This window comes from Capsaspora owczarzaki (genome assembly GCF_000151315.2).
Source record: "Capsaspora owczarzaki ATCC 30864 unplaced genomic scaffold supercont2.4, whole genome shotgun sequence".
Taxonomy (NCBI): Eukaryota; class Filasterea; order Ministeriida; family Capsasporidae; genus Capsaspora; species Capsaspora owczarzaki.
Genome location: NW_011887295.1, coordinates 472,646 through 499,237, shown reverse-complemented (window position 1 = coordinate 499,237; position 26,592 = coordinate 472,646). Strand labels below are relative to the sequence as shown.

General features: G+C 53.3%; 8 protein-coding genes and 2 non-coding genes across 10 annotated transcripts; 4 read left to right on the top strand and 6 right to left on the bottom strand.

Annotated features, from left to right (window-relative positions):
* The first annotated feature begins 104 nt into the window (after nt 1–104).
* Nucleotides 105–5,066, top strand: CAOG_02958 (testis-specific serine/threonine-protein kinase 2). The gene is made up of 6 exons (XM_004363740.2): nt 105–494; nt 1,198–4,168; nt 4,311–4,392; nt 4,479–4,585; nt 4,690–4,775; nt 4,857–5,066. Exons 1-6 carry the CDS (start codon nt 330–332, stop codon nt 4,920–4,922), a joined length of 3,477 nt encoding a protein of 1,158 aa, XP_004363797.2. The 5' UTR covers nt 105–329; the 3' UTR covers nt 4,923–5,066.
* Nucleotides 5,067–5,184: 118 nt separating this feature from the next.
* Nucleotides 5,185–7,644, bottom strand: CAOG_02957 (hypothetical protein). The gene is made up of 3 exons (XM_004363739.2): nt 7,529–7,644; nt 6,276–6,728; nt 5,185–6,166 (listed from the first exon to the last, which is right to left on the bottom strand). Exons 1-3 carry the CDS (start codon nt 7,582–7,584, stop codon nt 5,266–5,268), a joined length of 1,410 nt encoding a protein of 469 aa, XP_004363796.1. The 5' UTR covers nt 7,585–7,644; the 3' UTR covers nt 5,185–5,265.
* Nucleotides 7,645–7,653: 9 nt separating this feature from the next.
* Nucleotides 7,654–9,881, bottom strand: CAOG_02956 (solute carrier family 39). The gene is made up of 6 exons (XM_004363738.2): nt 9,741–9,881; nt 9,220–9,322; nt 8,593–9,033; nt 8,464–8,511; nt 8,266–8,351; nt 7,654–8,186 (listed from the first exon to the last, which is right to left on the bottom strand). The coding sequence occupies exons 1-6, from the start codon at nt 9,834–9,836 to the stop codon at nt 7,803–7,805; spliced, it is 1,158 nt and encodes a 385-aa protein (XP_004363795.2). The 5' UTR covers nt 9,837–9,881; the 3' UTR covers nt 7,654–7,802.
* A 274-nt stretch (nt 9,882–10,155) lies between these two features.
* CAOG_09461 lies at nt 10,156–10,228 on the bottom strand. Its single transcript has one exon. It is a non-coding gene; the product is annotated as a tRNA-Trp (tRNA).
* Nucleotides 10,229–10,702: 474 nt separating this feature from the next.
* CAOG_02955 (ATP-binding cassette sub-family B member 11) lies at nt 10,703–16,311 on the bottom strand (the record flags this gene model as incomplete). The annotated part of the gene is made up of 18 exons (XM_004363737.2): nt 10,703–10,937; nt 11,017–11,095; nt 11,179–11,485; nt 11,638–11,673; nt 11,758–11,949; nt 12,053–12,203; nt 12,297–12,451; nt 12,537–12,659; nt 12,742–12,981; nt 13,071–13,249; nt 13,346–13,803; nt 13,934–14,244; nt 14,364–14,752; nt 14,879–15,269; nt 15,372–15,486; nt 15,572–15,847; nt 15,944–16,185; nt 16,291–16,311. 18 exons carry the CDS (start codon nt 16,309–16,311, stop codon nt 10,703–10,705), a joined length of 3,900 nt encoding a protein of 1,299 aa, XP_004363794.2.
* A 378-nt stretch (nt 16,312–16,689) lies between these two features.
* CAOG_09456 lies at nt 16,690–16,762 on the top strand. The gene has a single exon. It is a non-coding gene; the product is annotated as a tRNA-Thr (tRNA).
* A 967-nt stretch (nt 16,763–17,729) lies between these two features.
* On the top strand, nt 17,730–20,746 carry CAOG_02954 (glycerol kinase 2). Its single transcript, XM_004363736.2, has 14 exons — nt 17,730–17,900; nt 18,016–18,122; nt 18,229–18,306; nt 18,382–18,461; nt 18,539–18,676; nt 18,763–18,872; nt 18,966–19,068; nt 19,154–19,221; nt 19,312–19,511; nt 19,613–19,709; nt 19,788–19,872; nt 19,947–20,067; nt 20,163–20,297; nt 20,397–20,746. Exons 1-14 carry the CDS (start codon nt 17,758–17,760, stop codon nt 20,618–20,620), a joined length of 1,689 nt encoding a protein of 562 aa, XP_004363793.1. The 5' UTR covers nt 17,730–17,757; the 3' UTR covers nt 20,621–20,746.
* A 9-nt stretch (nt 20,747–20,755) lies between these two features.
* CAOG_02953 (bisphosphate nucleotidase 1) lies at nt 20,756–22,198 on the bottom strand (the record flags this gene model as incomplete). Its single annotated transcript, XM_004363735.2, has 6 exons — nt 20,756–21,056; nt 21,137–21,365; nt 21,449–21,497; nt 21,608–21,742; nt 21,858–21,937; nt 21,997–22,198. The coding sequence occupies 6 exons, from the start codon at nt 22,196–22,198 to the stop codon at nt 20,756–20,758; spliced, it is 996 nt and encodes a 331-aa protein (XP_004363792.2).
* Nucleotides 22,199–22,754: 556 nt separating this feature from the next.
* On the top strand, nt 22,755–23,194 carry CAOG_02952 (hypothetical protein; the record flags this gene model as incomplete). Its single annotated transcript, XM_004363734.2, has 2 exons — nt 22,755–22,882; nt 22,993–23,194. 2 exons carry the CDS (start codon nt 22,755–22,757, stop codon nt 23,192–23,194), a joined length of 330 nt encoding a protein of 109 aa, XP_004363791.2.
* A 142-nt stretch (nt 23,195–23,336) lies between these two features.
* On the bottom strand, nt 23,337–26,584 carry CAOG_02951 (hypothetical protein; the record flags this gene model as incomplete). The annotated part of the gene is made up of 2 exons (XM_004363733.2): nt 23,337–25,168; nt 25,402–26,584. The coding sequence occupies 2 exons, from the start codon at nt 26,582–26,584 to the stop codon at nt 23,337–23,339; spliced, it is 3,015 nt and encodes a 1,004-aa protein (XP_004363790.2).
* Nucleotides 26,585–26,592: the final 8 nt, after the last annotated feature.

The window sequence follows — 26,592 nt, the reverse complement described above, 5'->3', positions numbered from 1 at the left end:
TTTTTTTCCATCACACTCACGCTCACAGTACGCACGCCAGCAACGCCTCAATCACACATAGTTTGTCGATGTGTTCTGCGAATGCTTGGTTCAACATCCACTCCTTTTTTTTTTTCTTTTTTTTTTTTTCTTTGTTTCTTTTCCTTGTTGCATTGGAGTTTTCGCAAGTGAACAAAGTCTTCGCCATCCAACCACCAAAACCAACCGCCGCCCCCGAACGACAAACCGACCCCCCCCACCACAGCGGAAGACACTTGGACAAGCACACCAACTGCCTCACCATTCAAAACAACATACCCCGCTCTCCTCACGCTCTCCCTTGCCAGGCGATGATGGTCGTTAACATCCACCTCAAGTGCGGCCCGTTGGAAGACGTTGGCTCATACACTGCGCCGCCACGACCGTCGCCCGCCGACCCGTCCACCCCAACCTCGCTCGCAGCCACACAGCCCGACGCCTTCCTTGCGCCGCTCGTTGCTCTCGCCATCGAGAAGGTACGTGCGTGTTGCCGCCCTTCCCCTTTTGCTGCGAGTGGCTGAGTTATTGTTGGCTTTTCGAGTGTTGTGTTCGCCTTGCTCGCCTCGCTGCTGCTGCCGTCCTGCCAACCCGCGTCGTGGTCTCGGCGTCGTGTTGCTGTGGCATGTGGCCTTGAGCGAGACTGCGGCTGAACGAGGAGGGGGAGGCCAACACGACGACTTGTCCCGATCCGCTGTTGCAACACAAAAAAAAAAAAAAAAAAAAAAAAAAACATTTATTATTGAATTGGTTTCTCGACTGGGGGCCACTGCGCTGAGCAGTCCGCAGCGACTTGCAGGGGGGAGGTGAGGAGGGTGTAGCGCAAGACACGCTCCAGTCGTGCGGTCAGGAGCAGGACGAGCGCCTTGCAAGTGCTGGCATCAGCGACATGCAAAAAACAAAGCGTCCCATTCAAATAATAAAATAAAATAAATGGGAAAAAATCAAAAATCAAAAAAAAAATCAAAAAAATCAAAAAATCAAAAAATCAACAAAAAAATTAAAAATTGAAAAAAAAAATCGATTCAAAATCGAAAAAATGAGTCAAATTCTCAGCAAAAGCAAAAAAAAAAAAAAAAAAATTGACGCATTATTTCGTGTTTGTTTTGTTTTGCATGTTTTGTTTCGCATGTTTTTGTTCCTGCACTCATTCTTAATGTCAACATCTCGTTTGATCCGCAGTTCCCGCGAGCCGGATTTGGCACAACCGCACCGCTGTTTTTTGTGCACGATTATACACACCCAAACGTGCTCGTACGCCTTGTACGACCAGAGCAAATCCTTCCGGGCGTGCACGTCGAGGTGGTGATTCCCGTCGGAGCTCCCATTCCAGTCGCCGCTGCGGCAGCTGCTGTGGCGCAGCCCGCGAGCGCCGCTTTGCTCAAGCACCATTCCATGCCGGCCATGCCGGAGACGGTTCACGGCTCGGGCGGCGCAACCCTCGCCATACATGCGGAGCAGGATGTGCACGAGCAGGACGGCGTGTCCACTCCCACACGGCGCCGCACCAACCCGGATGCGATTGATAGCGCTGGACGGCGGAAGAAGACGACAACTTCGCTGTCCAATCTGGCGGGGCATCCTCATCACCTGACCGTCAAGTCGTACATGAAGCCGACGTTTTGCGACTATTGCAACGAGCTGCTGTGGGGCCTTGTGCGTCAAGGGCTGCGTTGCGAGGACTGCATGCGCAACTTCCACAAGCGCTGCGCGTACAAGGAGCTCAACTCTTGCGAAGCCGCGCGCAATTCGATTGCCGGGGACAGCCACCAGGTGGCAATCTCGCGAGTTCCCGTCATGCCGCACAACTTTACTGTCCATACCTACAAGAATCTGACCGTGTGCGGTTCTTGCAAAAAGCTGCTGTGGGGCGTCGCCCGTCAGGGTCTGCAGTGCGCCGACTGCGGCTACAACTGCCACAAAAAGTGTTTACAGCACGTGCCTCAAGACTGCGGCTTTGGCCAGGTGGATGGGACATCCGATCTGTCCGCCGTCGTTGGTACCGTCGACGGTGTGCTGACCGAGTGCTTGCGTCTCATTGCACAAAACCTGTTGCCCGATCTCGACATTGACTCGCTCCCATCGTTCGACCGCGACAGTGCGGACGCCAAAAACCGAGCGCTGGGTGAGGTGGAAGACCGCATTGCCCGCGGCAAGTTTGGAGAGGTAGTCGTGCTCTTGCGGCACTTTAGCGCCATCTGGCCCGACGATGCGTTTGGGCCTCGCGACGTCACCGACATGGAACGTGCCCAAAACTTTTTCGGCGAGCACAAAACGCGAAGCCGGGCCTCGCTTGTTTCGCTGCCTGCCGACACGGCCAACATTCCGCTGCATCGCCTCATGAACGTGCCCGTCGACTACGACGAGTCGCACGACCATTTGGACACGCCTGACTCGCAACGGCTCAGCGTCGCCAGCACCGCGTCGTCGACCCCCAGTACCACCATGCCTGCAGTGGCCTCGTCCCCTGCAACCTCGACCAATGTCGCTGCCACTGCTGACGGCAAGGGCCGAAAGGTGCATCTCGTCAACGGGCACGAGTTTATCGCCACTCACTTTGCCGTGCCGACTTTTTGCCAACACTGCGACAAGTTCATTTGGGGCGCTGGCAAACAAGGCTACAACTGCTCTCGATGCCTGCTCAAGTGCCACAAAAAGTGCCACGAAGATACGCTCCCGTGTGCCGGCGCTGCTCCAACAGCAGCAGCAGCAGCAGCAGGAAGTGGTGGTGCGTCTCCCGCGCCCATTCCCGAAATCACCGTGTCGAGCGCACGAGCAAGCGTTGCGTCGATGGGTCAACTCGATGGGATGGTCATCAAGGAAGGCTGGCTCGTGCACCACACAAACAAGGACGCCAAGTCCCAAAACGCCCGAAAACGCCGGTTCTGGCGTCTCACTGGGCAAAACCTGTCTTCGTTCGTCTCCGACCGCGATAACAAGACGACCCGCGATGTGCTTCCATTATCCAAGATTTTGGCAGTCGAACCCTCCGCAGTCACACAGCTGCAATTCTGCTTTGAGGTCAAGATCAAAAAGCTCACGTACTTGCTGGAGACGGAGAACGAAGCCATGCGCCAGAGCTGGATGACGGCACTCCAGGAGCAATTGCACTTGCACAGCTTGCAGCACCCACAAGCGCCACCTTCGCCGACCAGCCTCAACTTGCCAGCCGGTTCCGGTTTGCATTTTGCCTTTGCAACAGCCTCCAGCGCATCCTCGTCGTCCGACTCGCCACTCCCGTCCCCAACATTGTCCACCACGTCGTCTTCGACCTCATCCACATCGCGCTCGTCCACTGGCACCATTGTTCCTCCTGCTGTGGCTTCCCCTGCTCCTGCAGTTGGCACTCCACCACCAGCACAGGCATCTGCCAATAATAACGCCGCTCCGCAGTCTGCCACCACAGCTGTCAGCGCGTCTGCAGCTTCCGCCGCAACCACCGCTCCTGGCTTGAGCTTGGCGCCTGTTGCTGCTGTTGCTGCTGCTGCCGGCGCAACGACTCAGGCTGCTGCCAAACCGGGCAAGGTACCCTCGCAGGGCTCGCAATCCAGCTTGAACAGCAATGATCTTGTGCCGGCCGGCGGCGGCCGCACCTATCGTCATCCAATTGACAGCGATTTTGATGTCCGCCGCGACCAAATCCTGGGCTCTGGTCAGTTTGGAGTGGTTGTGCGTGCGACCGACAAAAAGTCAACCCAAGTTTTTGCCGTCAAGATTATCAATCGCAAAAAGATCACTGGCGACCGCGCCGATCAGAGCAAGAGCAAGGTCAACTCGTTCAAGAACGAGGTGCACATCTTGCAGAGCGTTCGCCACCCTGGCATTATTGCTCTCGAGAGTATTTACGAGTCTCCCGACAAGATTTTCCTCGTCATGGAAATGGTTGAAGGCGGAGATATGCTCGACCGCATTTTGAATCACCCGAACGGCAAGCTTCCAGAGCGTGAAACGAAATTCCTGGTCTACCAAATTCTCGTTGCCCTCAAGTATCTGCACACTCTCAACATTGCTCACCGCGACCTCAAGCCCGAAAACGTCCTGTTGATGACCAAGCATTCCTTCCCGCAAACAAAGCTTTGCGACTTTGGCTTTGCCAAGATTGTCGGCGAGAACTCCTTCATGATGTCCATTGTTGGTACTCCTGCGTATGTTGGTAAGTTGGAGCGCAATGTTGAGGTTTTTGGGGCCGTTGAATTTTGTTTTTGGTCGAGTTTTATGCTTGGAACGGTTTTGCTCAACGCTTGCGATTTTTGGGTAATTTTTGCTTCTTTTTTTTTTTTTTTTTTTGGCCTCAGCTCCGGAAGTACTGGAGGACGACGATACTGGATATCAACGATCGGTCGATTTGTGGTCGGTTGGTGTTATTCTCTACGTCAGGTCAGTCGTTGCTGAAAAGGAGTGAAAGTTGTTCAGTTGACCTTTTGTAGCTGATTTGGTGTGTGCTCCCTTCCTCCCTGAAACAGCTTGAGTGGAACCTTCCCGTTCAATGAAGACGAAGAATTGCGTGATCAAATTCAAAACGCGCAGTTCATGTTCCCAGTGCCCGTTTGGGGCCACATTTCCCCTCATGGTACAGCTCTATCGACACCGCTCTATCGACTGTCTCTGCATTTGGTGTGGCTCAACCGCTCACTTTTGAACATGTCGTTCCTTGTTCTTGCCCTCTTTACGCAGCGGTCAATTTAATTCAGTCTTTGCTCACGGTGGATCCTGCCACTCGATGCACTGTCGACGAGGCTTTGAGACATGCATGGTTGCAGGCAAGTTGTCTTGTCCCTCTCTTCCTGTCTTTTCGCTGGAAGTGGCGTCTAACTTGCTTGGTCGATGGTTTTGTGAGACAGGATAACACCCTGGTTGGTGATATTCGCGATCTTCAAACACGATTGGGAGAGCGATATCTCATGTGAAGCAACTTGTGATCATCTGCCTGTGAAAGCGCGGCTTGCAGACAGTTTTTTTTTAAATTTTACGTTGTGTGCGTGTGTGCGTGTGCGTGTGTGTTGGAGGTAGTCATTGTGTGAAATGCTAAATGTTTGAGATTTGTCCATGCTGTTAATTTCGTTCCTCTTTTGTATTCTCAGTATCAACGCCTAAACGCAGGGGGGGGGCGGAAAGGGCGTTCTTCCTTTTTGCAGTTTCATACTGGTTGATGGAGGCTGACGGGAAAACGAGCAACAAATTGATATATTAACAACAAGAAACACTGTTTCCAAAAAATAACTATTCACCTAGTCCTTAACAGTGCTCTGTTTAGTGCGGAACGGCGCTTTTCGACGTTGACCGATTGCTGGGGGAATCGAGGCGCGATCGCTCCAAGCTTTGGCGGCGACTCGACTGCTGGCTGTCCCCGTACGTCTCCGAGGCATCGTAGAAGGATTCGTCGTCTGCGCTATTCAGGCTCACGTGCGACTTGCGCTTGCTGGGCGAGCCAGGCGCGAGGTCGTGCAACAACAGGTTGGAACGGGAAAAGGCCTTGGCGTCTGCGCCATGCTTCGAGTCGGACAGGGGAGCAGCCTTTTCGTACAGTGCATTGCTGGTGGCTTGTGGCGAGGCTCCGCTCGCTTGCTCGACGCGTCGAAGATAGCGCTGCTTCTCTTCGGTGAGCGTCTTGAGCTCTTCGGCGCGTTCCAAATCTCCTTCTGCCAGGGCCTGGACGTCTTCACGGAAGCGACTGTCAGTCGGAAGAGGGTCTGCGACGGGAAACACGGAGCTTGGTTTTTGCTGGCCCAGCTCCCAGAAGCGCTCTGCGCCAATGTCCAAGTGGGACAGCCAGGACCCGTCCACCGCGCAAACTTCCTCTCGGCCGCGTACAATGACGCCGCGCGCAACATCTCGCAGCGTCTTGTTGCTGCGGAATAGCCGGCGCCAAAGGCCAGAGCGAGAGTCGGGATGGAAGGTCAGGTCGCACGACAGCTGGTTGGCGTGGTCGTGGAAGTGCATCGTCCCGCCAAAGTCAAAGGTGCGGTCGCCCACGAGCAAGCCGCCAATCGAAACATACGGCAAGTCAAAGGTGACCTTCTGGCCGGTGGAAGTGAACTCAATACTGCATTCGCCTTTTTGCTGCGACTTCATCGAATTGCCAAATCCAGAGACCGACCAGCCTACTTGGCCACGGAAGATGTAGTCTCCAGCAGGTCCCGAGACCTCCCATCTGGCGCATGTAGCAGGTGCAAGAAGAAGATGATGGGCCCGAGTTGAGCGAGTTGAAAACGAGAGAGACAAAAAGTGCACCGGAACCATTTTCAAAAACAAAAACTTACCGGGAGATTGGTGGATGGTGGCTCACTTGTTCGACAAAAACGGCAGTGTTGTCTTCTAGCGTGGCTTGGAAGGTCTCACCAAGCACAGGGTTGAACGGCATGCGCTGAGTAGGACTCAAATGCAAGCCCGAGAAGGCGAACGCAATGACGCTTTTGAAGCGCTGCAAGGCCAGCTCGTCTGCTGATTGAGCGCCTGACGGAGGCACTGGTCGTGCTATGGTAGAAAGGAATGCAGGAGCATAGCAGAAGCCGAGGACGAGGCGCTCGAGCACTGTCCGTGGCTCGAAAAACTCGATCGGAAACTCGAGGTTGACAATCTCCTTGCCCTCCAGGATCGAGTTTCCCCACTGCGACAGAACCTCCCATGCGCCGTTGCGCTGCAGCTGCAGGTACTCGAGGTCTGTGAACTTGAGTCCGCCTTGCTTTGGCTGTCGTTCATGCGACAGGTTGACGCTGTTGGGTCGTGCCAAAATGAGAGAGTGAGATTCAGTCACCAGCCGACTTGTCCTTTCCCCCCCCCCCAACCTCAAACTCTGGTCATGTTCACATACATTCCCGAATCAGAGGTGGGGTGGGGGGATGACCTCGCTCGCTTGTGTCGCGCGGTTTTCCCCTCACCCTCATCCTCGTTTTCCCTTTCGCCCCTTTCGCCCCCCGCCCCCGTTCCAGCTCCAATCCATCGCTCTTTCCATTGGTCCCATCCTCACTCTTGTGTGCTGTGCGCTTCATCCGAGTCGCTTCCAAAAGTCGACCCCCCCCCCCCATCGCATGATGATTGAGAGGGCATATGCCAGGCTTTTGGCTTGGTTTTTTCTTTTTTTTTTTTTTTTTTTTTTTTTTTTTTTTTTTTTTTTTTTTTTTTGGGCCTTCTTCTGCTTTCTTCCTATTCAACTGCGTCTTTGTCGTTGGCTTGGATTGGCTGGTTCATCACTCACTCACTCACACACTCACACACTCACACATACTCCACTGGAACATCCATGCATTCACTCTGCTCCATGCGCTTGAGCTGAATGGGTGCTTTGTTTTGGAGAAAAAAAAAAAAAAAAAAAACACCGCAAATTGAAACAAAGACCGTTAAAAAAGTAAAATCTATAGGAAGGATCATGCACCGGATGCTGCGTTTTCCTTGCTTTCATCGATCTCGTTTAGTTAGTAACAAAACGCCGACAATCCTTTCTTCCCGTTGTTGTTTTCTCTCGCGATGTGCCTTGTGGCCCTGATGAGGTTGAGTGCAATGTCATGACACTCACCTTTCCTGCACAAACTGTATGTCAAACCAGCCGCTCTGGCTGCGGTAGTTGGCCATTCGAAGCCGGAAAAAATAAAAATAAAAGCCTAAAGTTCCGAAAAAAAAAAAAAAAAAAAAAAGAGTGACTTTTTGTTTCCGACTTTAGTAAGATTTAGACAACGTAGAACAAAAGCACAAAAAGTACAGACAACATTGGGGATGCAACAGCGAACAAGGAGAAAATAACGATACTTAAACTTCAAAAAAAAACCACTGGATCGAGCAGACCGCAGCGATTAGTGGGAATGCCCGATCGACATGAACAGTGGGGCAACCATTCCCACGATGAGAGCGCAGAATTGGTCACGGCTCAACGAGCCGTCTCCACTTCCACTGGCATTGCTTGCGGAGGTCGATGCAGGGTGTACGTGCATGATTTCTGGAAGGACATGCATGGTTGCCACGTACACGAACGTGCCAGCCGAAAAGAGGAGCGCGTACCCAGTTGCGGTGCTGGGATCCATTTGGAGCAGGGTGTTGCCGCCCATTCTCAAAAACAGGTATGTGACAATGCTGCCAATAGGTGCCGAGCAAGAGAAAATGAGCAGGTGCTTTCGCACCCGTCGGTTGTCAAAGCCTTCGTGCACAAGGAAGGATGTCAGCCCGAACGCGGATGGAGCCTGTACGGCGGAGTGGTCGCGAAATGAGCAAGAGGCACAGCAAGAGAATGGACTTGATTCAACACAAAACAAAACCCACCTTATGCAGCATGATGGCGAGGAAGACCAGCATTTCGACGCTGGAACGCTGTGAGGCTACAGCGGCGCCCAGAGCAATTCCGTCCGCTATTCACCGATGACGATGACAATGTGGGTCGACGGATGAGCGCAATGTGGGTCTTCATTCAAAGCAACAGCCCTCACAACCCACACTGCAACGATGCGACAGCTGTCTCACCTGCAGCATGAACGACCAGGCCGACAGTGGTCGTGACGCTCTTCTCGTCTGTTCAATCAACACATCAGCAACATAGGCCGTGAGTAGCGAGTCAAACGAAGCAGAAAAAAGCCTTTGAAAAAAACTGACTGTTGTTGGAAGAACTGCTTGGCAACCCGTGGGAATGGCCATGCCCGCTACCGGAGCTTATCCGGTCAATCAGCAACATGAGAATGAAGCCAAAGATGAGCGATGCGCCGATGCCTGAATGGGATGGATGCGGGCACGCTTCGTCTTCGTGGTTGTGGTTGTGCTCTTCTGCTGCCGCCTGGAGTCGTCGTTGGCCGCCAATCGAAGGATCCGCTTGTGGAACCAGTGGGACCACTGCGTCTTGTTGTGCGTTGTCCTGTCGCTCGGCCACCCACGGTAGCAACTGCTGACCTCTTCGGTTTTGCTTGGCTTCAGCGGCTGCTTGCGGATCGTCCGGTGCGAAAAAGTTTCGGAATCGAGAAGTGATGCTCCCGTCGTTGCCATGGTCGTGTCCAGCGTGTGGATCAGCGGCATGTGCTGCCAGGAGCTCTGCTGATGGCTCTGTATCAATCAGGCAAGAGGCGAGCAATGAGGCAGCGACGTTAGCAAGGGAGACTTTGACCTTTTTGAACGGACGCTAAATTGGAGCGGCCTTCTCTCGCCCTGGACGCGTTCTGCCCCGCAACGGCTAGCAACGCAACAACACAAAAAGCAAAAGGCAGGTAGGGGGACGAGGCTAACACGTACCACGGGGCATGTAGAGTGCGTTCACTCCTTCGGGAATGATGACTGCCAACGCGGCGCCTACAAGCAGGCCAGCACCCAGAGCGGTCATGAACTTGATGCGCGACTAGGAGTACGGAACGGTGCCATATCGTGTGAGCATGGTTTGTCCAGTCGCAGTGGAACAAGGTGGTGCAGTGAGTCAGTGCAATGAAGAAGAAGAAGAAAAAAAAAAAAAAAAAAAAAAAAGACCGCTTCGCTTTCACTTCGAGTCAAGTCAGAAGGGGGGGAAGCTCGATCTGGCCAGCGAATCGACCGCGAACAAGAGCATAGAACAAAGGGTGGTGGTTGGCAACGAGGTTGGTGCGGGTGTTGGTGTTGGATTGACGCAAACTCAGCGAGACAATCCGAGTACAAGAAGCAACCCAAAAACACTCAGAACACTGCATTTGGTAATGCAGATCTATGACGCAGCCGCACTGTCGCAGGCAAGGAGAGGCAGGGAGATGGAGAGCAAAGCGATAGAGATGGAGGTCGATCATCACCTCAGAGAGCTTGACGGAGAGCGGAAGGAGGCCTGCAACATACGAGCCCACTAGCATCGCTAGTGAGAAGAGAAGGAGCGTTGGCACGGGCTCCATGACCCAGACAAAGGAAAGCGAAAACTCAAAGGTAGAAAAAAAAAAAAATTGGGATTGAGCTAGTGAAAGTAAAATCAAAATCAAGGTTGTTTCAGATGCTCGTTGGTGGGGACACGGGGCGGGGGGTTGGTGCGGATGGAAATCGTGTGGGTTTGGCGGGCATCACTTTTTGCGTCGTGTTGTACCCCTTCCCGCCACTCCAACTCTCTCCCATTGCTCTGGTCATAAATAAATGTTTACTTGTACACAACATCGCCAGGCGGGGACAGGTCGCCAGCTGATTCTCAACCAAAAAAAAAAAAAGCGAGCAAAAAAAATATGGGAGAAGAGCGATTCGAACGCCCAGCCGTCAGATCTGGAGTCTGCTGCTCTACCATTGGAGCTATTCCCCCAATCCACAATCGCGGGTGACTGGCGCCGCTGGGAAAATTTCACGTGAAGCAGAGAATGGTGTGTGGCGAATAGAAATGTTGAGGCTTCATTTCCAACTGTGTGCCGTCTGATGAAGGCACAACCGTCCACAACAGGTACGAGTCGGTACTGAATGTAATGGCTGTGCTGTGCTTCCAGTGAATTGGTTACCGACCGTGCGGAACGCTTGATCGTGTCTGCGAGATTGTCACAACTTGTTCGGTGAGGCCTCTCGCTGTGGAATATTTTGTTTGGTTTAATAGTGAATGGGACCAAGAACAAGAATCAGCTCCACGACGTTGGCGGCGGATATGAATCAGCATGGATGTGTGTGCGAAAGATCACGTGGAGCTGAAAATGCTCTTTATTTAACATCAACATCAACAAAAACAAGCAAACTTGCATTCCCTCGCAGTTATTGTTGCACAAGAGCAAAGCATAGCGTGCTGCAAGAACTAGTGAGTAATCTGCTCCATCTGCTTGAGGACCAGGCTGCGATAGACACCGTCGGGAATGGCCATGAGCTGATCGTGACTGCCTTGCTCGGCGACGCGACCCCCTTTGACCGCCAGAATCACGTTGGCGTTGCGGATGGTCGAGAGACGATGCGCAATCACCACAGTTGTTCGCCCGTTGGAAGCCAGTTCGAGGGCCACTTGCACGAGCTTTTCGCTCTCGGCATCCAAGGCACTGTGGGGGTTTAAAGACTGTCAGAATGGAAAAACTTGCCAAGTGCACCAACCTTTCATTTGTCGAGTTAGGCTGTTACCTTGTCGCCTCGTCGAGCAGCAAAACGCGCGGGTTTCGGAGGAGTGCGCGGGCGATCGCAATGCGTTGCTTCTGACCACCTATTCACCGGCAACCAGTCAGTGTCGACCTTCGAGGTGCAACAACAATGCATGCATTGTCAAACGCTCCCACGATAGCATACCAGAAAGCTGGGTACCCTTTTCGCCAACATTTGTGTTGTACTGCTCAGGCAGGCCCATGATGAAATCGTGAATGTTGGCTTGCTTTGTCGCGACCATAATGGCATCCATCGACGGCAGCGGGTCTGCATCCAGGCCGTACAGAAGGTTGTCTTGAATTGAGCAGTTAAACAACGTCGGTTCTTGGGACACCAAAGCGAGAGTGGACCGATAAGATCGCAAGTGGAGCGTGTCGATGGGCTGTCCGTCGAGGGCAATCGTGCCTGAGGCGGGATTGTAGAATCGCTCGAGCAAAGAGATCACCGTGCTCTGTTCGCAAGCCAAAAAAAACATACAAAATGAAAACCAACGACAAAAGAAATCACATCCGCGTGAGTTGTCACAACCAATCAAAGAAAATGAGTGCCGTGATTTCAGATCCATGGTGAGAGACACAAATGTGGTGATAGTCCAAGCGTTACCTTGCCGCCGCCACTTGAACCGACAATCGCCACAGTCTAGTGTGCACCCAGTTTGATTGAGTTAGCACAATCCAACTCGAATACCCCCGAGAGCAAACAGAAAACCAAACCAAACCATACCTGCTGAGGGGCGCCAACAAAGGACAAGTTACTCAGGATCTTGGCGTCAGGACGTGATGGATAGACAAAGTCGACCTGGTCGAACGAAATCTCGCCCTGGACGTGCTGCAGTGCGATGCCGTGGGGGCTGCTCGAATCAATCTCGGACTTTGTGTCAATCAATTCAAAGATCTTGGCAGCCGCCGCCTTTGCCTGCGCACGCAGCGTGTTGAAAAAGTAAAATGACGTGTGAGCAAACAAGAAAGGGAAGGTGCACCCCGCAATCGTTGATGCTGAGTCGTGGCATCGTTCGTACCTTGGAAATGTCAGGAACAAAGCTGAACGTTTGAGCTGCAGAACCCAAACTGAACATGACCGCCGTCATGATGCGCATAGCGTCGCCGTAGGACGTGTGCTCGTCTGGATCGCTGACTAACACGGCCGAGTAGTACAAGGCAACACCGTACCTATGAAGGGGTTGGGTTCAAACAAACGGCACCTCCGTCAGTCACGGAGCGGGTTGATGTGAAAGCCTGTGCCAAGCAAATCTGCAGACTTACACGACAAAAACAATGGATTGGCTGACGCCAAAACCCACGCCAGCCACCATCGAACGCCTCACACCCAGAGCGAACGGCACTCTGAGTTGAGCTTTGAACAGACGAAGAAAACGGCGCTCGGCATGAAGTGACGCCACAGTCCGGATGCAACTGACCTGCGTTGAGACAATTCAGGGTGCATCGGGAGAAAGTGAGGTCCCAATTCCTTTTTGCTCAGAGACACGCACGCCGAAAACGTACACTTTCGGTGGCGATCGCCCCGGCCTTCTGGTAATCTTTCTTGCCCATCGCATGATAGCCAGTCATGGCCTTCATGTGGAATACATTGGCAAATGTCAGCAGAGGAAGGCTCGCCAGGACCACCTATCGGAATGATAAAGTCAGACAACGAAAAACAGAAACTCAACTACCAAGCGATCGCCCACAAGCTCACACCGTCACGTACCAGAGTCAACTTCCAACCAGACCAGAAAGCAATCACCAGACCAGCAACAACGCTGACCAACGCCTGAATCACAAGCGCGGCGACGCTGCCAGAAAGACCTTTCACCAAAGTCGCGTCCGTGGCGAGCATCGTGGTCAAAGAACCAGTTGCATGATGCTCCTGGTCAAAGAAGGCAATGTCTTGACGAATCACGTTATTGAAGGCCAGCAAGCGGAGACGCGTGGTCAGCTGCTCGCCCGACTGAACAAGCGAAATGAAACATTTACAGCAAAAACAAGTCAGTTGCAATAATCACATAAAGGAACGAGCTGATTGATGCTCGGACTTACGATGCACCAGCATGTATGTTGCAGGAATTGCGCGATGAATGTGCCACCAGCAATGGCAAGAAACATCAAGCTGTAAAACACTGCATCCTTCTTGAGTTCTTCTCCTGACTCGGTGAAGACTTCGAGAATGGAGCTAAACACGTAGCTGAATGCTGGCATAGTGCAACCATTGACAGCACCTAGATGTTGGGGGAAGTGCAATGCAAATTGAGTGAATGAATGGAGTCGCGAAGTCAACAACAAGCGAAAATCTAAACCCGAGGGTCGATACGTACTAAAAATCAAACCCAGGATAATGTACCACAACTCGGGTCTCGTGTACCGGTAGACCCGTGCGATGGACACTGGCTTGGCCACGTCAGAAGGAGCGGAAGCAGCGTCCGACACTTTAAGCGTCGTGTGGGTGGCAGGGGCACTCGTAAGGGGGCTCGGTGTCGCTTGGCGCGACGGCTGCTGCGAGGCTTCGGGCGTGGAGGTGGACGGGGTCAGCGTGTTGGAAGCATCAGCCGCGCTGACGAGCTGTTTTTGGACAAGGTTTGCATAAAAGCCGTCAGGAATGGCAATCAGGGAATCGTGCGTCCCAATCTCGACGATTTGGCCCTTTTGCATGACCACGATGCGATCGGCATTCCGGATGGTGGACAGACGATGTGCCACAATCAATGTCGTACGGCCTTTGCTGGCACGATCGAGCGCATCTTGTACAATCCGCTCGCTTTCCACGTCAAGAGCGCTGTGTGCGTGTGTGCGTGTGTGTGTGTGTGAAATTGACATCCAAAGGCACGCAAACCAAAAAAAAACAAGACAGGGATTGTGGATAAGACGACAGTTCCCAAGTGGGTGCTTTTCAACCTATACTGTACCTTGTGGCCTCGTCGAGCAGCAGAATTTTAGGATTGCGAATCAGAGCACGTGCAATGGCGACGCGTTGCTTCTGTCCACCGGAAAGCTGAATGCCTCGATCACCCACAATGGTGTGGTACCCGGAGGGCAGCGCGGAAATGAAATCGTGAGCGTTGGCTTGTTTGGCCACCGCGATTACCTCCTCCATGGTAGCCGTCAGCAAATGCTCGGCGTCGCGTTCAGAGTCAGAGGTAAGGTCTTGGGGTGTCGCGGCAAGCAGCTTGCCATGCGCAATGTTGTTGAAGATGGTGTCATTGAACAGCACGGGTTCCTGTTTTGTTTGGGAAGCAATTTGACCAAGTGGAATGAGCAGATGGTTTCGATTTTTTGTTTTGTTCAGCCGCATGGTACTGGTTTGTCAATCTACCAGGAAGATACAGTGTACGGTACCTGCGAAACGACGCCAAAACTGGAGCGAAGGACGCCAGTGTTCCACTCACGAACATCCACGCCATCGACAATGACGGATCCCTGTGTCGCATCGTAAAAGCGCTGCAGCAAGGACATGCAGGTAGATTTGCCGCACCCAGAGGAGCCAACCAGAGCCACAGTCTCGGACGACCTGATTTGCAGATTGAAATTCTGGAGCACAGGGTCCTCCGGACGAGAAGGGTAAGCAAAGTTCACCTGCTTGAACTCAATTTCTCCCGAAATGTTTGCTGGGCGACGTCCTTCGTCAGAAAATGGGTTGACGAGCGACTGACGATCAATAATCTCGTGGACAGTGTATGCGGCACCCATCGCCTCCGCAAACGAACTGAATGCAGGGGCGGCGCGGCCTATAAACATGTTGCATTTTGGGTTGGGGAGGGTTTGACAGAATGGCAACGGAGTAAGAATGTCGCGGGGTGAGAACAACGTGATAATTCAACAATAGCATACCAACCCCGCGAAACAGCACATACCGAGACCCATGGCACCCATGATGAGCGAAAAGAAGACAGTCGTCAGCTCGCCGGGAGTCATGTCGCCGTCGAGAATCAAGGTTGAGCCGTACCAGAATCCAAGCGCGTACGAGCCGAACATGATGAACATGGTGACGGCAATGCTCAGGCCGCGCATGGAGCCTTGTCGCAGGCCTGACTTCAAGGCTGCTTGAAGCCTGGTGTGGTAGCGGGCGATCTCGCGCGACTCGCCGCCAAGAGCGGCGACCGTTCGGATGGACGAAAATGTTTCTTCCGCAACGGCACCAGCTTCGGCGTACGCTTGCTGTCCGCGAATGGTGATGGACATGACAACCTTGCCAATGACAGCAGCGGCGATAATCAACAACGGCATGACCGACAACAAGACCAGCTGTTTGTTTCAAAACCCAAAGCAATCGAGGTGAGCAGGAATGGTGGGGGAATTTCAACAGCGCCGGTGCGAGATAGAACATCCAACTCCCCCCCCCCATACCGCTAACTTGTAGCCCTTGTAAAAGCCAATGCCGAACGACACCAGGAATGAGGTGACGCACTGAACCGCCACGCCGACTTTGTCGCCGATGCCATCCTGAATCAATTCGACGTCGCTACGCGCCAAGCATTACAATAACAGAAATCATGTGAGTCGAAATACCCAAAGTATGTCCATTGTGCACCAGCCAAATACCAAACCTAGAAATGCGAGACGCAATGCTGCCGGATTGCTGCTTGTCAAACCAGGCAATATCCTGGCCCAGGATTGCTGTCAGATAGCGGATGCGCAAACGACGGCCTTGACGCTCGGCAGTCAGGGACCACAGTGCCATCTGCAAAAAGCAGACGACCGCAACGCCGCCAGCAATTCCGAGAAAGTACCACAGGTAGGTCAGCACCTTGGACTTGAGCTCGTCGCCCGTCATGGCGGCGGGGGATTGCATGACAAACTGGGTGAAGATGTCAATGACGTCTCTGTTGATGATTGATCGAAGATGCACCAGTGAGCAGCAACAGGTGAGCGAGGGGTGAGCGAGGATCGGCGACTAAACAACCATGAAAGAAACGTACCCAAACAGCAGCGAGAAGAACGGGCTGCTGGCGCCTGACGCGACTGCTCCAAGCGTGCCAAGGACCATGAGCAGGACATCAACTTTCGTGGCAAACCTGAAGAGCCGCTTGAAGGCGACACGCGGCGGCTTGGCCTTGGGCGCGCTGACAGCTGGCAGCGGTTTTTGGGCGTCGGCGGCACCTGCAGCGCTGCGACCGGCCGAGGCCTGAGGAAGCAGGCGATCCTTCTCGCCCAGCAGGGCCTTTGTCCAGATGGGATTATTGTGTGGTCATGGATGAGCTTGGTGTGGGCGATAGTGTGGTTTCAAAAAGCATCATCAATAGCAATAAACGCTCATGTCAGCTACCTCGGAATCGTCGTCGCTCATTCAGTACCAGCGCAAATAATGAATGAGAATCAATAAATGGAAGACTGGCTTTTGAAGCACTGGCTTTGACTCGTGGGATAAATGGCAGAGCAATGCTAATCAGTGGGAATTTCCCCCAAAGGACACACACTCATGGCAAATCCGATTGCATCAGCTTTTATCCCCCGTTGAGTCTGATGAGTGGTGATGATTGGTTGAAGTGGTTTGTATTGGATTGGATTTGGGGGGTGATTCTAGAATATGATGAGGGGGAGGTTGGATCGAGAGGGAGGGAGTGAAGGTTGGTTTCGCTTGTTTGGTGTTTTGAAACTATCATGGGCTTTGATCCATTCGGCATTTGTGACCAGTTTTGCCCATCAGCTCACTCGTAGCATACCAGCTCCCATAGCTCAATTGGCAGAGCGCGACACTAGTAATGTCGAGGTAGCGTGTTCGATTCACGCTGGGTGCATGTGCTTCTTCTTTTTTTTTTGTTTTTTGTTGGTTTTTTTTTTTTTTTTGTCTTTTGCGTCCCTTTCACCTTGACAATTCAACTACACTGCATCCACATCATTCACATCAACTTCTTATCACATCCATCGCTGGAATGACCTTAATGCAAAGCCCGGGCGATAACTTGAAATGTTTGCGAAAACTGCAAGATTCACTCAAGGACAATGCCTCTGCGTGCGTATCTGCTCGCCATCGAAACCGTAATCAGGATATGAACAGATAGAAATTCCGACAAGAATGGGTCTTGCGTGATTGCGTGGGAGCGAGACTGTGCAAAAAAACTAAATCACAATGACAGTTTCATCAGCCGTTTCATAGCGTGCTGAGCCATGCACAGCGTCATTTTGGAGGGATGGACAGTGTGATCAAGTGTGCATCTGCACTCGTGATATAGAGGTTGCTAATCCACGGCTTGAGTGAACAAAGTATTGGATGCTCGAACTCGATTGAATGAGACAATCGTGCAACTGTGTTTCACGTTCAGTGTTTGGCCTCCAATTGCTCGAGGGGAACGTTAGAATCCTCACCGCGACTATCTATCGAGTCAGTATTCACATCTACTCACACGCGATGATTATACCACCGAGAAGGAGAAGAACACATGCATTGGCATCGAAATATATCAAGAAACGCAACTGCCGGTTCCTTGACACGCGATTTCTTGCTCGCTCGGGTCTAAACCACAGTCACCCGGTCGATAAAATGACTCGACACTATATTTAACAATTATGACATGCAACAAAGCGGCAGAAAAAGAGACGAGATTCATAGCGACACTCGCTTGAACCAGCACGTTTGGAATCCATCAACCAGCCACCGATTACACGCTCCCATGTCCCATGGTAGCAACGCGCGCATTCACAAAAACAAAACACCAATATTTCCATAAATATTGGATACACTACCATTCACACTAGTCCTATTTTCTCACCTCCAAAGCCAAAAAACGCAATAATGGCAGCTGCAGCGAAGAGCCTGCTTATTGGAGCGATTGACCAGGGCACGTCGTCGACGCGGTTCATTGTGTTTGACCTGGCCACCAGCCGCGTCATTGCGCAGAGCCAAGTGCTGTTTGACACTTTGACCCGTCCGGGCGGGTGAGTGAGCTGCCCCTGGCCATAGAACAACGAGCACACGGCCGCGAGCTGAATGAATAGAAGAAGACGTGTGACTGAGCAATCTGCCTGTTGCCTCTTCGCTTTTCCGCCACAGATGGTCTGAACTCAACCCCATGGCCATCCTGGACACGGTCAGGACGTGCATGGCCGAGACAGCGACCCAACTCGAGAAACGCGGGTTCTCGCCCAAAAGCGTTCAAGGTCGGTTGTTGCTGTCACTGCTCTCTCCATTGGAGATCATACAGCTTAAGGAACAGGATGAATACGTTCATTGAAAGCTCACGCACGTACTTGTTGCATGGAACAGCAATTGGCGTGACCAATCAACGCGAGTCCACTGTGGTGTGGGACCGCGTCAACGGCCAGCCGCTCTACAATGCAATCTGTAACGTCTCCAATCCTCTCGTCGAGTCGCGTCAAAGGCACACCCGTTACTGACCTGCCATGTCGAATCCAACAGTGTGGCTCGACTCGCGTACAACGAGCACAGTCGAGAGGCTCATCCAGGCCACTCCAAGCAAGAGCAAAGATCATTTCCGCGTGAGCTTGAACATTCCAACATCTGAAACACCTCGATCTAGTCGTCACGCTCACTCGACAGTCCCACCACATCACAGGCCAAAGCTGGTCTGCCGCTGGCATCGTACTTTAGCGCAGTCAAGCTCCGCTGGCTCATTGACAACGAGCCCCCAATCAGGCAGGCCATCGAAGCTGGTCGTTGCATGTTCGGCACGGTTGATTCCTGGCTGCTCTGGGTAAGCAAACATCAAAACAGTACAACTGCAGCAACAGCAACTACCGTATCTCACTCTATGTTTGCTTGGACTGTCGACTGTGTCAGAATCTCACTGGAGGCGTCAAGGGCGGCCAGCACGTTACGGATGTCACCAACGCCAGCCGCACGATGCTGATGAATCTCCACTCCATGCAGTGGGACGACGAACTCTGCGCGTAAGCAGCAGAGCTTGCTGATTGAATTCGGTTTTGCTTATTCTTGACAATTTTGTGACCTGTTCTGATTATTCATTTTCCGGTTTGCGACAGCTTTTTCGGCGTTCCCAAATCGATCCTCCCAAAGATATGCAGCTCTGCAGAAGTTTACGGCAAGATAGCCGAGGGCCAGTATCAAGGCATCTCGCTTTCAGGAGTACGTCACGTGCGCTGATGGACAGGATTTTGTGTTTTACCAATGCGCGTGTCCCTGAGACTGACTTGAGAATTCATCACACCAGTGCCTCGGAGATCAGCAAGCTGCGCTTGTTGGTCAACAGTGTTTTTCGCCCGGAGAAGCCAAAAACACGTAAGTCTGACTCAAAACGCAACAACACTTGCACCTCGTTTTTTTTTTTGGGAGGTTGCGCCTGACTGACTGACTGAATCCTTCGCCCAGATATGGAACGGGCTGCTTCATGCTGTACAACACTGGCACAACGCCCGTTCAGTCAAAGTCGGGTTTGCTGACGACGGTGGCGTACAAATTCGGCGAACAGCCTGCAGCGTATGCTCTTGAAGGTTCCATCTCCATTGCTGGCGCGGCCGTCAACTGGCTGCGCGATAAGATGAAGATCATCACCAAGTCTGACCAGATGTGTAAGTGGAGGTGGATCGAGGTTGCAGTTCGGCACAGCCATTGCTGATGGTTTTCTTCTTGTTTTTTTTTTTTTTGTTTTGGTTTTTTATATTTGCGGCAGCTGCGTTGGCCGCCGAAGTCCCGGACACGGATCACGTGTACTTTGTTCCTGCCTTCAGCGGACTCTATGCCCCTCACTGGCGCGAGGATGCCCGAGGGTATGCATTTCATTGCAGTGCGTATTTTTGTCAGATGGATGTGCATTCATTTTGACAATGTTGAACTCTGTCTGGCAGTGTGATTGTGGGCATTACGGCCAATACCAATCGCGCCCACCTTGCTCGAGCAACCTTGGAGGCTGTGTGCTTCCAGACTCGAGAGGTAAGATACGAGTGCGGAACATGTCTGCGGTTCTTCAACTGATTAACATGGCATGACCCTGACGCATGTGGCAGATCTTGCTGGCCATGACACGCGACTGCGGATGCCCACTCTTGTCCCTTCGCGTCGACGGTGGCATGACGAAAAACGACGTCCTCATGCAGACCCAAGCTGACTTGCTCGGTATTTCAGTCGGTAAGTGGCTCGTTCGTCTCTTGCTGGCACTGGAGCAACGACCGCAACAACAGCTCTGAGCTCACTACTTGCATATCTTTGTTGACAAACCAAAGTGCGCCCCGCCATGGCGGAAACCACCGCTCTTGGCGCAGCCATCGCTGCTGCCGTTGGCATTGGAGCTTGGGATCCTGCTACCAACCAAATCCAGCAAGAAAAGACCATCTTCCACGACACGATCGACCAAGCCGGTATGAAGAATTCAACATGAATACTGCGAGCGAGCTGGGTGTTTTGTTGGGTTTGAAGTCTGACAACTGGTTAAACCTGGTCTTTTGGTTTGTTTGCAGATCGTGACAGGCGCTTCAAGCGTTGGCACGAGGCCGTGGATCGATCGGTCGGCTGGCATGTTCCCGAAGGCACCGCCACCCCGGGCGGCATTGATCGCTCTGTCGATTCGACCCAACCTACTCTCCGAGAGAAAATTGAACTGTACTCGGCGATCGCCATTCCCGTCGCAATCAGCTCCGCCGTTGCCACTGTTGTGGTGATGAAGCTGCTTTCCAAGCTTTAAGTGTGTATGCGTTTTGATCCATGGTTTTTTTTTGTAGGCAAGCAAATTCGTCTGTTTGATTGAGCTGAGTGTTTTCGAGGTTGAGAATGCTTTACAAGTCTCGAAACTCGAGACATTGATCACTAGAGCAACGTTTCACAGCTGTGCCGGGGGCTTTGTGCAGCTCAGATAGAAGGCGTGATCGGACAGAGAGGCAACAACACCCCGTGCATTTGCCAACTCGGCTTTGGCGGAATAGTCGTAGGACGCGCCGCTTTGATCGGTTAGGTGGCCACCTGCTGCTCGGAGGATGGCCTCACCTGCGCATGTGTCCCACTTTGACGTGCCTGGGGAAGGAAAGAGGTAGGCGTCAAAGTCGCCGTCCAGAATGTGCACAATCTTGTTGCCTGCGCCACCAATGCGGACAATGGAAGCGGGTTGAGCGGCAGCCAGCGCACTACATTGAGATGGAATCACATGGAAGTGAGTGAAGCACACCTGCCTGCGATGCAACCGCACATTGCGAAGCTTTCTTACCGCTCGATGGCAGGGCTGGGGTGAGAGCGAGTCGTGGCAACAATTCGGCCATCGCGAGCAACATTGCGCCACTTGACCTCAGTTCCATGCACACCCAAGCCGTGAGCGGCCCAGATCGTTCGGCCGGTCACCGAATTTGCCGCCTTGAAAAAGGGTTGATGGATGACGCCAGCCTCAGGAGTACCGTTGATTGCGATACCAATCAGCACAGTGACATTTTCCGGAAAGCCTAGTTCATCAAAGCGCGAGATCAGGATGCGTCAGAAGGAAAGCGAACAGCAGATGGAGCGTTTTGGACAATCAAATTCTCACCTTCCGTGAATTCTTTGGTTCCGTCGAGCGGGTCCACCCAAACAGAAATCTACATTTCACCCTCCCCCCAATACACACACAAGACCAAGGGCTTCATGAGTTACGAACACATAGCCGAAACAGCAAACACCCAACCTGGAAATGTGAAATTCGTCCAACCTGATCTAGCGTCGCCTTTTGCAATGTGCTCGGGCAGCCACCGCTACGTTCGGTAAGAATGGCATCAATGACACCTTGGTCTGCAGCATCAAGTACTTCGGCTACGACGTCATGTTCTGAACCGCCGATTGCGCCCTAGAATGGTCGGAAAATGCCAAAACGACCGATTGTCAATGCAAAGCAATCACCGAGTTTCCAAAACTTCGCAATGACACTCATCATGGCTCATCTGTTTCCAATGTGAACGCACCTCTTCGCCAATGATGGCCAGAGCAGGCCATCGCCGACGCAGCGACTCGATGATGCAGTGCTGCGCGCGTCGGTCTGCCTCTGTCTGCGGATTGTCAAAGCTCTGCCGATTCCAGTTGGAAAGCGATCGTCTGTCATACTTCCAGCAGCAGCAGCAGTAGTAGTCGTCACAGCAGTCACAGCAGTCACAGTGGGGAGCGAGGGCAACCGACGTCTCACCTTGTCCACAGTGCGCAGCTCGCCCGAGCTCAGCACGTCGCGGATGATGCCGCCTGCACGTCGCGCAACGTTGATAGACGCAGCCAAGAGCTCCAACACGACGGGTCGAGCTGCAAGTGCCATGGATGGAAAGGAAGATGGCGAAATTCGACAGCGGGTGAAAATCTGACTGAGTGAGAACTGAGCTCAAAATCTCAGATTCACCAAAGCTCAGATCACCAATCTCAGCTCACAGCGTTCAACTCAACTGCGCCGACCACTTAACAGGGTTTGCTGATTTTCATTCACCCTGGATTGAGCCCTTTGTTTGAAATCGCATCGCTTGGAGCGTCAATCTCAACCGTACTTCCGTTTGAAAGCGAGTCACTGTGATCTTGAATCACACACTCATACACACACACTCACTCATCTCATCAGTCAAATCAGTCCTTGTTTCCGTTTCGCACATGGCTCAGGAATTGCACGCGTTCGCTTTGGTTGTTGTTCGTCATCCAATCACGCACAAATTTCTGCTGGTTGAAGAGACAGAGAGACAGACAACCGCGGCTGGTGGCTGCCAGGCGGGCATGTCGACCCAGGCGAAACGTATGGGGTTTGGGGTCGGGGTCGGGACGAAGGGGAAAAAGAAGTGGCGGTCGGCTGCGAGTTACGAATTCTGAAATTTGGGCTGCAATTTCCGATGGGGAAACATGGCAGATTCTTCCAGGCGGCAATTCGCGAAACCGAAGAAGAGGCAGGCGTGCACATTCGACTCACTGGAATTCTGAGCGTGCAGCACTCGCCGCGGCACGGCTACGACCGCATGAGGTGAGATTGCTTTGATATGTGTTTTTTGGGCAAACGCGCCAATCTCTGAAAATGTAGCTCACCTGGCACTGTGCAAAAACATAAATGCACCACGATACATGTGCACACAGAGTCATCTTTCTTGGAGAACCTATTGATCCGAATGAGCCGCCGAAATCCATTCCCGACAAGGAATCCGATCGCGCTGAGTGGGTCTCGTTGGCCGACCTCGCCACCCGTAAACTGCGCGGATCAGAGCCACAAACCTGGTTTTCATATGTAACTCAAGGCCGACATGTTGCACCACTCGACATGCTCGGACCAGAGCGTTGAGTCGCGCCATCATTTGATAATTTCGACTGGGAATATGAATGCAAAACGTTCACTGTCGAATGTGAAAGAGTAAAGTATGTACTGTACACGCATACATACACGTCTCAGTGATACATCGTGCTCAACATACAACAAGCATCGTCTACGCACGCTGAGGTCGAACGGCCTTGAGCGCATCGCGCAAATGCAGCAGGGTGACCCGTGGTTGCGCATCACCCAGCGAGGCAACACATTCGCGAAGCGCACTCATTCCGGCCTCGCGACAGACGGCTTCAACATCGGAACCAGCGTACTCGCTCATGTACAGCACGACAGCGTCCAGCGCCAGTTCGTGCTCGATAAAGTCTGCCTCTTGCCAGCCGAGACGAGACAGATAGAGTTTAAGGATCGACCAACGGGCCTCAAACGAAGGTAGCTCAAATGAAATGTGAATATCAAAGCGACCAGGGCGAAGAATAGCGGAATCCAGTTGTTCGAATCGCGATGTAGTGGCCACGAACAGCACAGTGTCGTCAAACGGGTTGTGGGCTGGCGTGATGCGTGGCGAGGCTGCTGCTTCTGCAGCCAAGGATGTGGCGGCCGAGGCGGGTGACGGCGAAGAGGCCACAGGAGAGCCAAACAACGTTGCTGCAGGTGCTTGAACCACCAGTCGCTCCAAGGCAAAGGCAGACGGAGCCACGGAAGCGCCCCGAGCTCTCAGCAGCCCATCCATCTCAGTCAACAGACAAGTGAGGAGACGCGAGGAAGAATTGTCAGAGGAAGTCGATGCGCCGTCCCGTGTCCCGGCTAGCACGTCAATCTGATCAAGAATAACCACACACGGTGCGCTGTCTCGCGCCTGCCGGAAAATCCGGGCTAGCGCTTGCTCTGACTGACCAATCACCTTGCTAATCACCTCGGCAGCGTTGACCGTGATGACATTAAGACCAGAGGCAGCGGCGAGACTGAGGGCCAGCTGGGTTTTGCCCGTGCCTGACGGACCATGGAGGAGGACGCCTTTGGGTGGCGAAATATGAAGTGCCCGGAAGAGCTCTGGCTGTTGCAGCGGCAAGAGCACGGATGCTATGAGCTGCTCTATCTGCTCTTCCAATCCAGCAAGGTTGGCAAAGGCCACGTTGGCAGCAGACATGGCGTCCTTGTTCGACCGCGCGCGAGATGTCGGAATGACGGCAGCAGCGGACGAACGAGCCCGGGACGGGGTCGCAATGGAAGCCGCCGCCAGCGAACTCGGGCGAGTACCGGCCAGAGCTGCGGCCAAATGACGCTCGTGCACGCAGACGCTGGTTGGCGAAACTGCCGAAAGCGAGCTTGTGTTTGACAGTTCTCTGATTGCCGCCAAAGTTGCTTCTCGACACAAGTTGGCCAGATCGGCAGCAACATAACCATGCGTGGCATCGGCGAGACGTTCGAGCAAGGGCAGGGCACCGAGCGTCGAATTCGGATGGACGGATTCGCAATCACCTTCCAATGTAGCGCTTACGAGTGGCATTTGCCGTGTCAGCCGCTCGAGAATCTCCAAACGGTCTGCTGAACGAGGAATGTGAAATGGAACCTCCACCGGCAGTCGGAGAGGTTGGCGCACGCAGGGATCCACAGCGTCCAGCCGACTTGTGATGGCAATGACAGAAATGGGAAGGTGCGCCAAAGCCAAGTCGTCCAGTTGAGCACACAGCTCGGACGTGAGTCGGCGCTCCACGTCCCCTGCGGTGCCTGCCAGAGGGGCAAGCGTGTCAAACTCGTCCAAAACAAGGAGCGCTGGCAAACCCGCCTCCTTGCATCGCTGGAACGCTGCTTGCAACATGCGCTCTGTGGCTCCTTCGTCGCGCTGAAACAGCGAAGTGCAGTCAATCCAGACCACTCGGTCGAGGAGATTGAGAGAACGAAGAGTTTCGGCAATCAATCGAACGGTGACGGTTTTGCCCGTGCCAGACGCGCCACTAACAACACAGCCTGCGGCCGGGGTGCACCTGCCAGCTATTGGAGTGACGCGTGAGAGAATCGCACCAAGCAATCGCGAGGTTGGAATTGAGATACCGCCACGAGAGACTCGAGCATGGCACTGCTGGAGTCCCCTGGCAAAGTCAACAACGAAAGGTGATGTTGCACAACAACGAAAGGTGATGTTGCAGAGGAAGGAGAAGAAGAGGAAGAAGACGAAGAAGGAAGCCGCGGTGGACTCGGCATCACATAAATCCTTGTTGCATCACCAATTCGACAAAGCGGGGATGTCGCGGCGGCAGCCTTTGGCTTCCCGGGAGAAGATACCGGGGTTTTGTCGGCACCGCTGGGGGTCTCGCTCACCTGCATTGTCGAGACTGCATGCAGCCAACCTTGAAGTGCGGGTGAAAAGCAAGTGGGTAGACTTCGACCAGGCAAGGGCAGGAGTTGAGAGGACGAGGTGCTCGTGTCTGCCGTGGCGTACAGCACGACAAGACCCGATGGGCGATTAAACCAATCACACCCAAGCATCTGCCCAGGACAGACGATTGCGTCTTTCAACAGAGCGGCGAGCGCTGGGGCTGCCGACCGTGGTTTTGTGCTGAAGAGTGTCGGGGCGAAATCAGCAGTCTCATCAACCATCCAAGCGTCTAATGGTGCCTCGACTGGCCGGCCGGTCTGCACATCAATCCAAGAGAGTGAAATCACAACGCGAGTCGCGACTGGCAGCTCTGTTCGTTGCTGGAGCGTGTTTGGCACCATCGTGCAGCAACGCAGGCGCGGATTGGGACCAGGCAAGACAGTTCCCGACCATAGCGATCGCGTAGGCTCGTATATTGACAGTGCAATCGCGGCCAACGACGAGAGAACAACTCGGAAGACAAACACTGCCGGATTGCCTTGTTGCTGCAGCACTGGTTGCTGCTCTGAGGCGATCGCGACGGATTCAACCATTGGCGGTGGCGGTTGTGCTGGGACATGAAGCCGCCTGGCAGCGAGATCGCGCTCTGAGGCAAACTGGATCCAGCACGACGACCCAGTCTGCGATGGGTGGCCCTCCGTCAGCGGGTTGGAAGCCAGGTCGACGACGGCAAGCTGCGCCCAGCGCCCAATCAAGGACGCGACCAGCGCATGTGCGCGCATGAGCTCGGCCCTTGCACTCCCCGCAGCCGCACTGTTGGCTCCCGTGGTCGTAGCAGTGTCCGTGGTTGTGGCTGCGGTCGGATTGAGCAGCCATGCGCAGAGCGGCGGCGCGCCAAGTTCGCCCGCACATGTTCCGTCAGCAACTCCGACAATCTCGAACGCAATGCCCGGAAGCGCAGCAGCAGTAGCAGTAGTAGCAGCACCAGCACCGGTAGCATTCAAACTCACGCCCCGTGGCTGATGCTGCTGTCGTGATGGGCTGGACTGCGGACTGCTGGTCGTGCTTGGCGGCGCTTGCTTGCGGACCATTCTTGTTC